Source organism: Salvelinus fontinalis, chromosome 19 (assembly GCF_029448725.1).
Source record: "Salvelinus fontinalis isolate EN_2023a chromosome 19, ASM2944872v1, whole genome shotgun sequence".
In the NCBI taxonomy this organism is placed as follows: domain Eukaryota; kingdom Metazoa; phylum Chordata; class Actinopteri; order Salmoniformes; family Salmonidae; genus Salvelinus; species Salvelinus fontinalis.
Genome location: NC_074683.1, coordinates 4,256,842 through 4,271,720, shown reverse-complemented (window position 1 = coordinate 4,271,720; position 14,879 = coordinate 4,256,842). Strand labels below are relative to the sequence as shown.

At 43.3% G+C, this 14,879-nt stretch overlaps 1 protein-coding gene across 3 annotated transcripts in view; it reads right to left on the bottom strand.

The window, feature by feature from the left end:
* LOC129816165 (neuronal membrane glycoprotein M6-b) overlaps nucleotides 1–14,879 on the bottom strand; it is a 52,671-nt gene that overhangs the window by 17,919 nt on the left and 19,873 nt on the right. For 2 of the 3 annotated variants that reach the window (XM_055870401.1, XM_055870404.1), the window contains exon 1: nucleotides 3,885–4,036. The exons of the other annotated variant lie outside the window; for it this stretch is intronic. In XM_055870401.1, the coding sequence (XP_055726376.1) occupies nucleotides 3,885–3,933 (49 nt within the window). In that variant the 5' untranslated portion in view covers nucleotides 3,934–4,036. Of the gene's footprint in view, nucleotides 1–3,884; nucleotides 4,037–14,879 lie in introns of those variants that run through there. 3 annotated transcript variants of the gene reach the window in all.

The following is a 14,879-nucleotide window of genomic DNA, read 5'->3' as shown; positions in this document are numbered from 1 at the left end:
CATATCTGTATTCCCAGTCTTGTGAAATCCATTGATTAGGGCCCGATGAATTTATTTAAATTGACTGATTTCCTTATATGAACTGTAACTCAGTAAAATATTTGAAATTGTTTCATTTATATTTTTGTTCCGTATATATGAAATGCTTTGTAGCTTCCTGGCTCCCTATTAATACTATAGAGATGTGATTTACAGTCAGGACAGTTATGCCATTTGACATGTGTTCGGTTGTTTCTCCTACTGCAGTATCAAGGTAGAAGCTGCCAACAGAGAAAACAAACGACAAAATTAAAAACAGAAACACAGCATGTTGGACGTCCTCCCATTTCTCTCCTCTTAAATTACCTTCTGTTCTATATGAGCGCACACACCACAGCCCTCTAGCTAAATACGTAAAGGGGACACAAAGTTCCAGTGTGATTCTTCCATGGAGCCTCCTCCTCACTTTTGTTACTAAACCCAGTCAGCGTGGCAGCACAGAGCAGCACTGAGAAGCTAATAACAACTCTCCGGCCTAATCTGCCATCTATCTTCATTATTAACAGATGTGCCCTGGTTGCTGCTAGGACTAAGTGTTGTTGCTTGTTCTTCCACTCACTGAGGTGCGGCCAAAACACCATTTATGAGACATAAGGATCTTCCACACTCCTAGACACGAGGTAGATCATCAGTTAGAAAGACAACAGTGATCATTCTCTAGGGATGAAGAGGTCTAACCTCGCTCACACATCAAAGGATCGTATTGTTTACTTGTGTTGCAGAGCAAAGAAATGTTACGCGGGCTAACGATCGCCCATGACTGGGGTTGCCTATTCAGACTGCTGTTGACTGTAATTCATAATGACATAATGTTAGATTGAGATTTGTGTGTGTGTGTGTGTGTGTGTGTGTGTGTGTGTGTGTGTGTGTGTGTGTGTGTGTGTGTGTGTGTGTGTGTGTGTGTGTGTGTGTGTGTGTGTGTGTGTGTGTGTGTGTGTGTGTGTGTGTGTGTGTGTTTGTGTGTGTGTGATATGACATCTTCAGGTATACAGTGCTTTCGGAAAGTATTCAGACCCCTTCCCTTTTTCCAGATTTTGTTACGTTACAGCCTTATTCTAAAATGGATGAAATAAAACAAGTTTCTCAACAATCTACATACAATAACGCATAATGACAAAGCAAAAACAGGTTTTCAGAAATGTTTGCTAATTTATTTGAAATAAAAAACAGAAATAACTTATTTATATAGGTATTCAGACCATTTGCTATGAGACTTCGAAATTATGCTCAGGTGCATCCTATTTCTTGATTGTAGTCCACCTGTGGTAAATTCAATTGATTGGACATGATTTGGAAAGGCACACACCTGCCTATATAAGGTCCCACAGTTGACAGTGCATGGCAGAGCAAAAACCAAGCCATGAGGTTGAAGGAATTGTCTGTAGAGCTCCAAGACAGAATTGTGTCGAGGCACAGATCTGGGGAAGAGTACCAACAAATATTTGCAGCATTGAAGGTCCCCAAGAACACAGTGGCCTCCATCCTTCTTAAATGGAAGAAGTTTGGAACCACCAAGACTCTTCCTAGAGCTGTTTGCCCGGCCAATATGAGCAATCGGGGGAGAAGGGCCTTGGTCAGGGACGTGACCAGGAACCAGATGATCACTCTGACAGAGCTCCAGAGTTCCTCTATGGAGATGTGAGAATCTTCCAGAAGGACAAACATCTCTGCAGCACTCCACCAATCAGGCCATTATGGTAGAGTGGCCAGACGGAAGCCACTCCTCAGTAAAATGCACATTACAGCCCGCTTGGTGTTTTCCAAAAGGCACCTAAAGGACTCTCAGACCATGAGAAACAAGATTCTCTAGTCTGATGAAACCCAGATTGAACTCTTTGGCCTGAATGCCAAGCGTCACGTCTGGAGGAAACTTGGCACCATCCCTACGGTGAAGCATGGTGGTGGCAGCATCATGCTGCAGGGATGTTTTTCAGCCGCAGGGACAGGGAGATGAAAGATGAACTGAGCAAAGTACAGAGAAATCTTTGATGAAAACCTGCTCCAGAGCGCTCAGGACCTCAGACTGGGGCAAAGGTTCACCTTCCAACAGGACAACTAACCTAAGCACACAGCCAAGACAACGCAGGGATGGCTTTGGGGACAAGTCTCTGAATGTCCTTGAGTAGTCCAGAGCCTGGACTTGAACCCGATCGAACATCTCTGGAGAGACCTGAAAATAGCTGTGCTGCGACGCTCCCCATCCAACCTGACAGAGCTGGAGAGGATCTGCAGAGAAGAATTGGAGAAACTCCCCTAATACAGGTGTGCCAAGCTTGTAGCAATATACCCAAGAAGACTCGAGGCTCTAATCGCTGATAAAGGTGCTTCAACAAAGTACTGAGTAAACAGTCTGAATACTTATGGAAATGGTATATTTCCGTTTTTGCAAAAACGTTCTAAAAACAGGTTTTTCTTTGTCATTATGGGGTATTGTATTGATGAGGATTTATTTTTATTTTTTATAAATGTTAGAATAAGTCTGTAATGTAACAAAATGTGAAAAAGGCAAGCGGTCTGAATACTTTCCAAAGGCATTGTAAACAAAGGTAGTGACAAACTGAGCGCGTTGGTAAATCCACTCTGGACTTGTCAAAAGCTTTAACTTTGGAAAACAGACAATGTTCCAAAGCAACAATCCTGCTAGAACTGTCCACCTGATCAGAGAGAAATGTGAGCTGGTACTAACAAAACATAATCATTTCAATAAATAAAGGTTCCTATAATGACCAATAAATCACCATCCCATCTGCCTTTGTTGTATTTGATTACTGTTCGATACATCTAACATCAATGACATAAAAACACACATCATTTGTGTGCTTTGATATGAAACGGTAGCCTTTTCTCCTGGGGGTGAAACAGAAGAAAGAGGAAACAAATCAATATATCCCTGTCCTGCAACTGATTCCTGAAGACGTGTGTGTGTGTGCATGTGTGAGAATGTCAAACGTTGTGGGCATGCGTGCTTGTGTGTGCATGTGTGTGGTGTCGACAGATCAGCCAGCCGCAGAGGAGTGATTAATCTGTAGCGCTGTGTATGGGACTGATGATGTGCTTGTCTCTTTGTCTTGATCCCCACATCTCTCTCTCTCTCTCTCTCTCTCTCTCTCTCTCTCTCTCTCTCTCTCTCTCTCTCTCTCTCTCTCTCTCTCTCTCTCTCTCTCTCTCTCTCTCTCTCTCTCTCTCTCTCTCTCTCTCTCTCTCTCTCTCTCTCTCTCTCTCTCTCTCTCTCTCTCTCTCTCTCTCTCTCTCTCTCTCTCTCTCTCTCTCTCTCTCTCTCTCTCTCTCTCTCTCTCTCAACCTCAACCTCATTAACATCGACCCACCAATAACATCCAATTCTCACAGTAGAGTAATAAATGTTCACTTATGATGAGGCATGAAATAGGTCCTAGGTCCTCATAAGGGGACAAACAATGCCAATGACAACATAAGATACACCATCCACCACACGTTGAGAGACAGAGACACTGACACAGAAAACCAAGCAGTCAACGCCTTACTAATACACTTGCAACAGCCTCTCACATATTCTTCATACCCTACATACAGCATGGGTCATCTACTGTGGATTGTCCAACAGATGTACACACGGAAATACAACGCCACACACAACCATCACATCATCGACTGTACTGAATGAAGGAAAACGGAGAGATTGCAATTGCTTAAAGCGCAGCGATGAGATATCGAGCGTGTGAATGGAGCCCCCTGCTGAGCAGTCTACCCTGCTATTGTGTGGCAGGGTAGACTGCCACACAAGCAGCCTCAAGTAGGCTAAAGCCCCAGTAAACAAGGTGGTGAGAAGAGTTAAACATCTCTTTTGTTACTATTCATTCTGGTACCTTTTTTCTCCTGGCTCTGCTCTTGGTTCTCTTCTGATGTAGTTTCCATGGTTGGTTTTATCCCATCCACCAAAAATGCTTCCTTTCAGCAGAATTTTCTCCTCCTATCTCTCCCTCCCTCGCTCGCTCTCCTCCACTCACTCTCGCTCTCTTTTTTTCTCCCTCCCTCCCTCTCTCTCTCTTGCACGTTCCCTCGCTCCTAGTATTTCACAGTTCCTTTCCAAGATGCAGAGGTCTTGTCGGATGATATTTGGTTGTAGCTTAGAGGTCCAGAAGCAACGCTGCCAGCTAACCTAATGCTCCACCATACGTCTCGTGAGATTCCACTTTCCCAGGAAGTCTGCTTTATTTACACTGACTGTTTGGGCAATCAGTCTGGGTAGCTATGGAACCACTTGTCGCATCAACCATACACCTCCCTCTCACACACCCTCACACACATCGACCCCCCCTGCTCAACCCACATAGACACTCCCTCCTCTGAGGCGTCTCGGGCTCAGGGAGGCGCACCATGAATGACAATTAGGGGGCTGCTTGCCCTGCCTGCCTGGTAAGAATGGACTGGTTACATCACAGGAGTAGATGTGTGTGGGAGAGTAGGGACCCCCTCCCTTGGCTGCTGGGGGGCTCCACTGGATGAAAGCCCCACTCTGTATTTGTGTGCTGCTGGGAGAGAATGGGGGAGAATGCATGTCAGCACACAATCTCCAGCCTCTCTTTCCCATCCGACCACAGTTAAAGGGGGAGGGGGAGGGTGAGAGTTTGGGGGAGAGGGGCAGGCCACTGATTTGCACCATATGCCCCCTGCTCCCGTGGCGTACATTCACAACCTCTGAACGCTGTCTCCTCTCCATCTGGTAACTTTTAACTCCCACATAAAAGCACACAAGAAAAGGTGGATGATCCCTCTCCTCCGAACAAGCAAAAGGAGCATCTCCGATGTTTGTACGGGTGAAAGAGGAAAGCCAGGGAGAAAAAGGGCGAAAAAACATGAGAACTGTAGAGGCATTAGGAAATAGAAGGAGAGAGAGAGAAGTGAAGAAGAGGCTGAGAAAGGATGCCTGAAATTATGATAGGGAGATTGATAGAGGGAAAGAATATACTCAGCTAGAGATAGAAACAGAGAGACAGAGAGATAGAAACAGAGAGACAGATAGAGATAGAAACAGAGAGACAGACAGAGATAGAAACAGAGACAGATAGAGATAGAAACAGAGAGACAGAGATAGAAACAGAAACCGACAGAGATAGAAAGAGAGAGACAGATAGAGATAGAAACAGAGACAGATGGAGATAGAAACAGAGAGACCGATCAAGATAGAAACAGAAACAGATAGAGATAGAAACAGAAAGACATAGAGATAGAAACAGAGAGACAGATAGAGATAGAAACAGAAAGACATAGAGATAGAAACAGAGAGACAGATAGAGATAGAAACAGAGAGACAGATAGAGATAGAAACAGAGAGACAGATAGAGATAGAAACAGAAAGACAGAGATAGAAACAGAGAGACAGATAGAGATAGAAACAGAAAGACATAGAGATAGAAACAGAGAGACAGATAGAGATAGAAACAGAGATAGAAACAGAGAGACAGAGATATAGAAACAGAGTAACAGATAGAGATAGAAACATAGAGACAGAGAGATAGACAGATAGAGATAGAAACAGAGAGACAGACAGAGATAGAAACAGAGAGACAGACAGAGATAGAAACAGAGAGACAGATAGATAGAAACAGAGAGACAGATAGAGATAGAAACAGAGAGACAGATAGATAGAAACAGAGAGACAGATAGATAGAAACAGTGTGACAGATAGAGATAGAAACAGAGATAGAAACAGAGAGACAGACAGAGATAGAAACAGAGAGACAGATAGATAGAAACAGAGAGACAGATAGAGATAGAAACAGAGAGACAGATAGAGATAGAAACAGTGTGACATATAGAGATAGAAACAGAGATAGAAACAGAGAGACAGACAGAGATAGAAACAGAGAGACAGATAGATAGAAACAGAGAGACAGATAGAGATAGAAACAGAGAGACATATAGAGATAGAAACAGTGTGACAGATAGAGATAGAAACAGTGAGACAGATATAGATAGAGACAGAGATAGAAACAGAGACAGAGATAGAATCAGAGAGACAGATAGAGATAGAAATAGTGAGACAGATAGATATAGAAACAGTGAGACAGAGAGATAGAAACAGAGAGACAGATAGAGATAGAAACAGAAACAGATAGAGATAGAGACAGATAGAGATAGAAACAGAGAGACAGATAGAGATAGAAACAGAGATAGATAGAGATAGAAACAGAGATAGATAGAGATAGAAACAGAGAGACAGATAGAGATAGAAACAGAGAGACAGATAGAGATAGAAACAGAGATAGATAGAGATAGAAACAGAGAGACAGATAGAGACAGATAGAGATAGAAACAGAGATAGAAACAGAGAGACAGAGATATAGAAACAGAGAGACAGATAGAGATAGAAACAGGGAGACAGATAGAGATAGAAACAGAAACAGATAGAGATAGAAACAGAGAGACAGATAGAGATAGAAACAGAGAGACAGAGATAGAAACAGAAACAGATAGAGATAGAGACAGATAGAGATAGAAACAGAAAGACATAGAGATAGAAACAGAGAGACAGATAGAGATAGAAACAGAAAGACATAGAGATAGAAACAGAGAGACAGAGAGATAGACAGATAGAGATAGAAACAGAGAGACAGATAGAGATAGAAACAGAGAGACATATAGAGATAGAAACAGAAAGACATAGAGATAGAAACAGAGAGACAGATAGAGATAGAAACAGAGAGACAGAGATATAGAAACAGAGAGACAGATAGAGATAGAAACAGAGACAGATAGAGATAGAAACAGAAAGACAGATAGAGATAGAAACAGAGAGACAGATAGAGATAGAAACAGAGAGACAGAGATATAGAAACAGAAAGACAGATAGAGATAGAAACAGAGACAGACAGAGATGGAAACAGAAAGACAGATAGAGATAGGAACAGAGAGACAGAGAGATAATAGAGCGACAGCAGCCAGACACACAGATAGAGAGACAAGGAGACAACAAGAGAGATGACCAGAGACAGACAGGGACAGAGATAGAGAAACAATGAGACAACTAGAGAGATGACCAGAGACAGACAGGGACAGAGATAGAGAAACAAGGAGACAACAAGAGAGATGACCAGAGACAGACAGGGACAGAGATAGAGAGACAAGGAGACAACAAGAGAGATGACCGGAGACAGAGTAGGGACATATAGAGACATCCAGACACAGACAGAGAGAGACAGAGAGAGGAGTCTTGGAGAGAGGCTGTGTTTGTTTATCTGAATCGGTCTGGGTCTGGGGAGAGTCCTGAGGCATGCTAATGAGAGAGTCATCTTTGAGTGTGGAGCCCTGCTGCTGGAGTGCTGGTAAAGTGGGGTCTTCTCATGGATTCCACACCACAGAGAGGAGGGGGAGCAGCGGGAGAGAAAAGGAGAGGGGAGCCTCAGGGGTCAGGGAAGTGAACTTAGCAGGGGTCTCACAACAACAAACGCTAGGCTGCACAGATCTGCAAGCTTTTTCATTTATCTCCCCTATAAAACCTAAAGAGTTTACATCATCGTTTGAAGAAGAAAAAAAACAGTCAGAACATGAGTATGGCTAACTACATCTAAAGCTAATTCTTCATGAGCAAAATCTCATAAGATAGAAATGCAGGTTTGCATTTTACATGTGAGGATGACACAGATTTAGCTCTGTTGTGATTTGGATGTGATTGATGCTAATTGATATAAGTGGTTCATTTGAGGCTTGGCATTATGGCGAACCTTGTAATTATCCAATTAAATAGATTGTGAGAACTGCCGAGCGAACAAATGAATGATGATGACAATCATGTCCCTCCCTATCCACAGTCAGCTCTCCTTTCTCTGGCCAAGAGATAGAGTTCAGTTCTCTCTTTTGGAGATACAGTAGAACTCCCCATGAGAATTCTTCTCCTTCACTCTCTCTTATACCTTTCATACCAAGACGTTTTTTCTGCCAACTTTACCATGCCACCAACGTTTTGATGCCTTTTCTTTATATCTGAAAGGAATTGCCAGCAACAAAGCCTGTACTTTTATTTCCGCCAACCGACACAGTCATGATTGAGGTAATGTATTTAAAAGTCCCGCCAACCCCTCAGCATAAATGTCGCCTTTCATCTTACCGTCTTTGGCACACATTGAATTATGAACATTCTACTTGTCCTTGTCAACCACAAAGCTTCACAGAAACGCTTTAAATGCATTTTTTTCGCACCATTTAAATGCATGTTCAGTTCTGTCCTTGAGATGTTCGTGTCAATTGTCACAGAAATGCTTTGGCATTTAGCCTGGCATTTAGCCTGGCATTTAGCCTGGGGAAATGCACTGCCATTGCATTCGTTTTTTTACTTTGACAGGTAAATATCTAAAGACCCTTATATTACATGATACATGATGGGTTAATATGCATACATTTCTAACATAAACTACAAATCGCTCAGTAAGCTGTCTTCAGCCAAAATAACTGTTGGGGAGTTTCAAAGATGAGACAGTGTGCGATGTGATCACATCCAACGTGGATCAAAAAAGCTACTTTCTGAAATATTCTTACAAATGAGGACATGGGCCAAAATATGTGGACATGGGCTCTCTTTCAAAAGGGTGCGTTCTGAGCCCTCTCCTGTACTCCCTGTTCACCCACGACTGCGTGGCCATGCACGCCTCCAACTCAATCATCAAGTTTGCGGATGACACTACAGTGGTAGGCTTGATTACCAACAACGACGAGACGGCCTACAGGGAGGAGGTGAGGGCCCTCGGAGTGTGGTGTCAGGAAAATAACCTCACACTCAACGTCAACAAAACAAAGGAGATGATTGTGGACTTCAGGAAACAGCAGAGGGAGCACCCCCCTATCCACATCGACGGGTCAGTAGTGGAGAAGGTGGAAAGTTTTAAGTTCCTCGGTGTACACATCACGGACAAACTGAATTGGTCCACCCACACAGACAGCGTTGTGAAGAAGGCGCAGCAGCGCCTCTTCAACCTCAGGAGGCTGAAGAAATTCGGCTTGTCACCAAAAGCACTCACAAACTTCTACAGATGCACAATCGAGAGCATCCTGTCGGGCTGTATCACCGCCTGGTACGGCAACTGCTCCGCCCACAACCGTAAGGCTCTCCAGAGGGTAGTGAGGTCTGCAGAACGCATCACCGGGGGCAAACTACCTGCCCTCCAGGACACCTACACCACCCGATGTCACAGGAAGGCCATAAAGATCATCAAGGACAACAACCACCCAAGCCACTGCCTGTTCACCCCGCTATCATCCAGAAGGCGAGGCCAGTACAGGTGCATCAAAGCAGGGACCGAGAGACTGAAAAACAGCTTCTATCTCAAGGCCATCAGACTGTTAAACAGCCACCACTAACATTTAGCGGCCGCTGCCAACATACTGACTCAACTCCAGCCACTTTAAAAATGGGAATTGATGGAAATTATGTAAAAATGTACCACTAGCCACTTTAAACAATGCCACTTAATATAATGTTTACATACCCTACATTACCCATCTCATATGTATATGTATATACTGTACTCTATATCATCTACTGCATCTTGCCATCTTTATGTAATACATGTACCACTAGCCACTTTAAACTATGCCACTTTATGTTTACATACCCTACAGTACTCATCTCATATGTATATACCGTACTCTATACCATCTACTGCATCTTGCCTATGCCGTTCTGTACCATCACTCATTCATATATCTTTATGTCACCGGCAGCATACCACCCTACATACCACTGCTGGCTTGCTTCTGAAGCTAAGCAGGGTTGGCCCTGGTCGGTCCCTGGATGGGAGACCAGATGCTGCTGGAAGTGGTGTTGGAGGGCCAGTAGGAGGCACTCTTTCCTCTGGTCTAAAAAATATCCCAATCCCCCAGGGCAGTGATTGGGGACACTGCCCTGTGTAGGGTGCCGTCTTTCGGATGGGACGTTAAACGGGTGTCCTGACTCTCTGAGGTCATTAAAGATCCCATGGCACTTATCGTAAGAGTAGGGGTGTTAACCCCGGTGTCCTGGCTAAATTCCCAATCTGGCCCTCAAAACATCATGGTCACCTAAGAATCCCCAGTTTAAAATTGGCTCATTCATCCCCCTCCTCTCCCCTGTAACTACTCCCCAGGTCGTTGCTGCAAATGAGAACGTGTTCTCAGTCAACTTACTTGGTAAAATAACGATAAAATAAATAAATAAATGTACTTATTCTTTATCCCTTTACACTTGCGTGTATAATGTAGTAGTTGTGGAATTGTTAGGTTAGATTACTTGTTGTTATTACTGCATTGTCGGAACTAGAAGCACAAGCATTTCGCTACACTCGCATTAACATCTGCTAACCATGTGTATGTGACTAATAAAATTTGATTTGATTTGATACTTTTTTGTCACATGACCACGGTTCCACATGTTCTTGACGTTCAAGTTAGAATGTGTTCAATAAATATTATTTCAATTTTATTCTGTTATATTCCTTTACGTGAATTCTTACAATAAAATATAAGCCATATGTGTGTTGGTTGTGATCAGGGCAGTGGAATGTAGGCTAAGTGTGTCTCTTGTCTGTTTTAAAAAATAACTATTGATTTAATTTGCATGTTGCAGCAGACCAGTAACATAATAAACTAAAATGCTACGCTATTCTGTTCTTTCGAAAATACATTTGATTAGTCTTATAATGTTTCTTAAGACCTGCATAGTGTATAAACAAATTAATAATGGATTTATTTGCCTAACCAGCTCATATAATTACCATAACATAGGCTATCCGACAACTTTTTGAGTAGCCAACAGGAAAAAACAAGGTCATTATTTACAAGTAGACTATGGCAAGCTGCTAGCTTTCAGGTTATCGTGACAACAGTTGCAACCACAGGGTCCAAGTTGAATGCCTCTTGCTCCTTCCCGGCACAAGAATGAGGTAGAAATAGGTCTGTGTGAAATAAAGGCAACATACTGGCCGGGTCTAAATACCCATACTTACGTCCTAAATAGTAGGCCATTTGAGAATGCGAAAAAATTATAGTTCTATAGTATTTTATTTGAACATATGGATTGTTTTAGTTTTGTAGGCTAAGCTACCTTTTTAATTATTTCATTTATGGATCAAGCCTTAGCAGTCATTCTGATCTCGTTCCCAATGATCAGTTCTTTAGTTTATTATGTTGCTATCCAGCGGTTCTGAAGTTGCGATTCCCCCGACTGTGCAATAGCCTTTTGATTTGAACTTTTGAAACGTTTTGGTGTGTATACTAGGCTACTTAATTGAATTGATATACACTGCTCAAAAAAATAAAGGGAACACTTAAACAACACAATGTAACTCCAAGTCAATCACACTTCTGTGAAATCAAACTGTCCACTTAGGAAGCAACACTGATTGACAATAAATTTCACATGCTGTTGTGCAAATGGAATAGACAAAAGGTGTAAATTATAGGCAATTAGCAAGACTCCCCCAATAAAGGAGTGGTTCTGCAGGTGGTGACCACAGACCAATTCTCAGTTCCTATGCTTCCTGGCTGATGTTTTGGTCACTTTTGAATGCTGGCGGTGCTTTCACTCTAGTGGAAGCATGAGACGGAGTCTACAACCCACACAAGTGGCTCAGGTAGTGCAGCTCATCCAGGATGGCACATCAATGCGAGCTGTGGCAAGAAGGTTTGCTGTGTCTGTCAGCGTAGTGTCCAGAGCATGGAGGCGCTACCAGAGCCCTGCCAGAGCCCTGCAAAATGACCTCCAGCAGGCCACAAATGTGCATGTGTCTGCTCAAACGGTCAGAAACAGACTCCATGAGGGTGGTATGAGGGCCCAACGTCCACAGGTGGGGGTTGTGCTTACAGCCCAACACCGTGCAGGACGTTTGGCATTTGCCAGAGAACACCAAGAGTGGCAAATTCGCCACTGGCGCCCTGTGCTCTTCACAGATGAAAGCAGGTTCACACTGAGCACATGAGCACATGTGACAGACGTGACAGAGTCTGGAGACGCCGTGGAGAACGTTCTGCTGCCTGCAACATCCTCCAGCATGACCGGTTTGGCGGTGGGTCAGTCATGGTGTGGGGTGGAATTTCTTTGTGGGGCCGCACAGCCCTCCATGTGCTCGCCAGAGGTAGCCTGACTGCCATTAGGTACCGAGATGAGATCCTCAGAGCCCTTGTGAGACCATATGCTGACACATGCACATTTGTGGCCTGCTGGAGGTCATTTTGCAGGGCTCTGGCAGTGCTCCTCCTTGCACAAAGGCGGAGGTAGCGGTCCTGCTGCTGGGTTGTTGCCCTCTTACGGCCTCCTCCACGTCTCCTGATGTACTGGCCTGTCTCCTGGTAGCGCCTCCATGCTCTGGACACTACGCTGACAGACACAGCAAACCTTCTTGCCACAGCTCGCATTGATGTGCCAGTGACCAAAACATCAGCCAGGAAGCATAGGAACTGAGAAGTGGTCTGTGGTCACCACCTGCAGAATCACTCCTTTATTGGGGGTGTCTTGCTAATTGCCTATAATTTCCACCTTTTGTCTATTCCATTTGCACAACAGCATGTGAAATTTATTGTCAATCAGTGTTGCTTCCTAAGTGGACAGTTTGATTTCACAGAAGTGTGATTGACTTGGAGTTACATTGTGTTGTTTAAGTGTTCCCTTTATTTGTTTGAGCAGTGTATGTTACAGCACTTTCTCTACCCTTAGCCTTGTTCTGAACACCTCCAAAACAAAGGTCATGTGGTTTGGTAAGAAGAATGCCCCTCTACCCACAGATGTGATTACTACCTCTGAGGGTTTAGAGCTTGAGGTAGTTACTTCATACAAGTACTTGGGAGAATGGCTAGACGGTACACTGTCTTCCTCAGCACATGTCAAAGCTGCAGGCTAAATTTAAATCTAGACTTGGTTTCCTCTATCGTAATCGCTCCTCTTTCACCCCAGGTGCCAAACTAACCCCGATTCAGATGACCTTCCATCCCATGCTAGATTACGGAGGCATAATTTATAGATCGGCAGGTAAGGGTGCTCTCGAGGAGCTAGATGTTCTTTACCATTCAGACATCGGATTTGCCACCAATGCTCATTATAGGACACATCACTGCACTCTATACTCCTCTGTAAACTGGTAATCTCTTTATACCCGTCACAAGACCCACTGGTTGATGCTTATTTATAAAACCCTCTTAGGCCTCACTCCCCCATTTCTGAGATATCTACTGCAGCCCTCATCCTCCACATACAAGACCCATTCTGCCAGTCACATTCTGTTAAAGGTCCGTAAAGCACACACATCCCTGGGTCGCTCCTCTTTTCAGTTCGCTGCAGCTTGCGATTGGAACGAGCTGCAACAAACACTCAAACTGAACAATTTTATCTCAATCTCTTCATTCAAAGACTCAATCATGGACACTCTTACTGACAGATGTGGCTGCTTTGTGTGATGTATTGTTGTCTCTACATTCTTGCCCTTTGTGCTGTTGTCTGTGCCCAATACCATATTTTGTGCTGCTACAATGTTGTGTTGCTACCATGCTGTGTTCTCATGTGTTGCTGCCTTGCTATGTTGTTGTCTTAGGTCTCTCTTTATGTAGTGTTGTGTTGTCTCTCTTGTCGTCTGGGTTTGGCTGGTGTAGGCCGTCATGCTAAATAAGAATTTGTTCTTAACTGCCTAGTTAAATAAAGGTTAAATAAATAAATAAAGTAAAATACCGCGTTGCAGCTGTGGCATACAGCATACCTTTTACTAAACGGTACATGTTAAATAGTATGCGACGATGAGTACATAGTATGCAGTTTAATATGTAGTACACTAGTATGGTTTTTCGGACACAGCCACCGTAAATCCTATGTGAAAGCAGTCTCTCTCTCTCTCCCTCTCTCTCTCTCTGTGTGTGTCTCCCCCTGGCCAAATAGGGCTTTGTTTAATCAGGTCATCAGCAGTTGACTGTTGTTTTAACATAAATCATCCTAAATATGTAATGTTATGCCGCAAAGGTCGTCATTGTTTTATTACTTTTGCATTGCACAAACGCTACATCTCTGGCCACTGTTCAAAACTATCGCATTCTAAAGTGTCTAAATGACATTTCAGAATGCTATTTTTCGAAGAACTGCCAATTTCACTCAAGACAAGATCAGAACAAGGAAACAGAATTTGCTCAAGTTGCCGTTTATTGTCCTAGGGTATGCTGCAGCAAATCAATTCCTATACAAGTAGACGTTTATTGTCCTAGGGTATGCTGCAGCAAATCAATTCCTATACAAGTAGACGTTTATTGTCCTAGGGTATGCTGCAGCAAATCAATTCCTATACAAGTAGACGTTTATTGTCCTAGGGTATGCTGCAGCAAATCAATTCCTATACAAGTAGACGTTTATTGTCCTAGGGTATGCTGCAGCAAATCAATTCCTATACAAGTAGACGTTTATTGTCCTAGGGTATGCTGCAGCAAATCAATTCCTATACAAGTAGACGTTTATTGTCCTAGGGTATGCTGCTGCAAATCAATTCCTATACAAGTAGACGTTTATTGTCCTAGGGTATGCTGCAGCAAATCAATTCCTATACAAGTAGACGTTTATTGTCCTAGGGTATGCTGCTGCAAATCAATTCCTATACAAGTAGACGTTTATTGTCCTAGGGTATGCTGCTGCAAATCAATTCCTATACAAGTAGACGTTTATTGTCCTAGGGTATGCTGCAGCAAATCAATTCCTATTTCCACCAGAGAAAACATTAGCGGGAAAAGAGGCCAGATCTTGGAAGAGAAAAAACGAAAGAATGGCCTGTGTAACCCTGCCTGTGAGGATATTGCACTTCCCTGTAAGTACCAGCTTCCAAACATTAACTCCCTCCCTTTTACGTTCCACCTTCAAACCACAT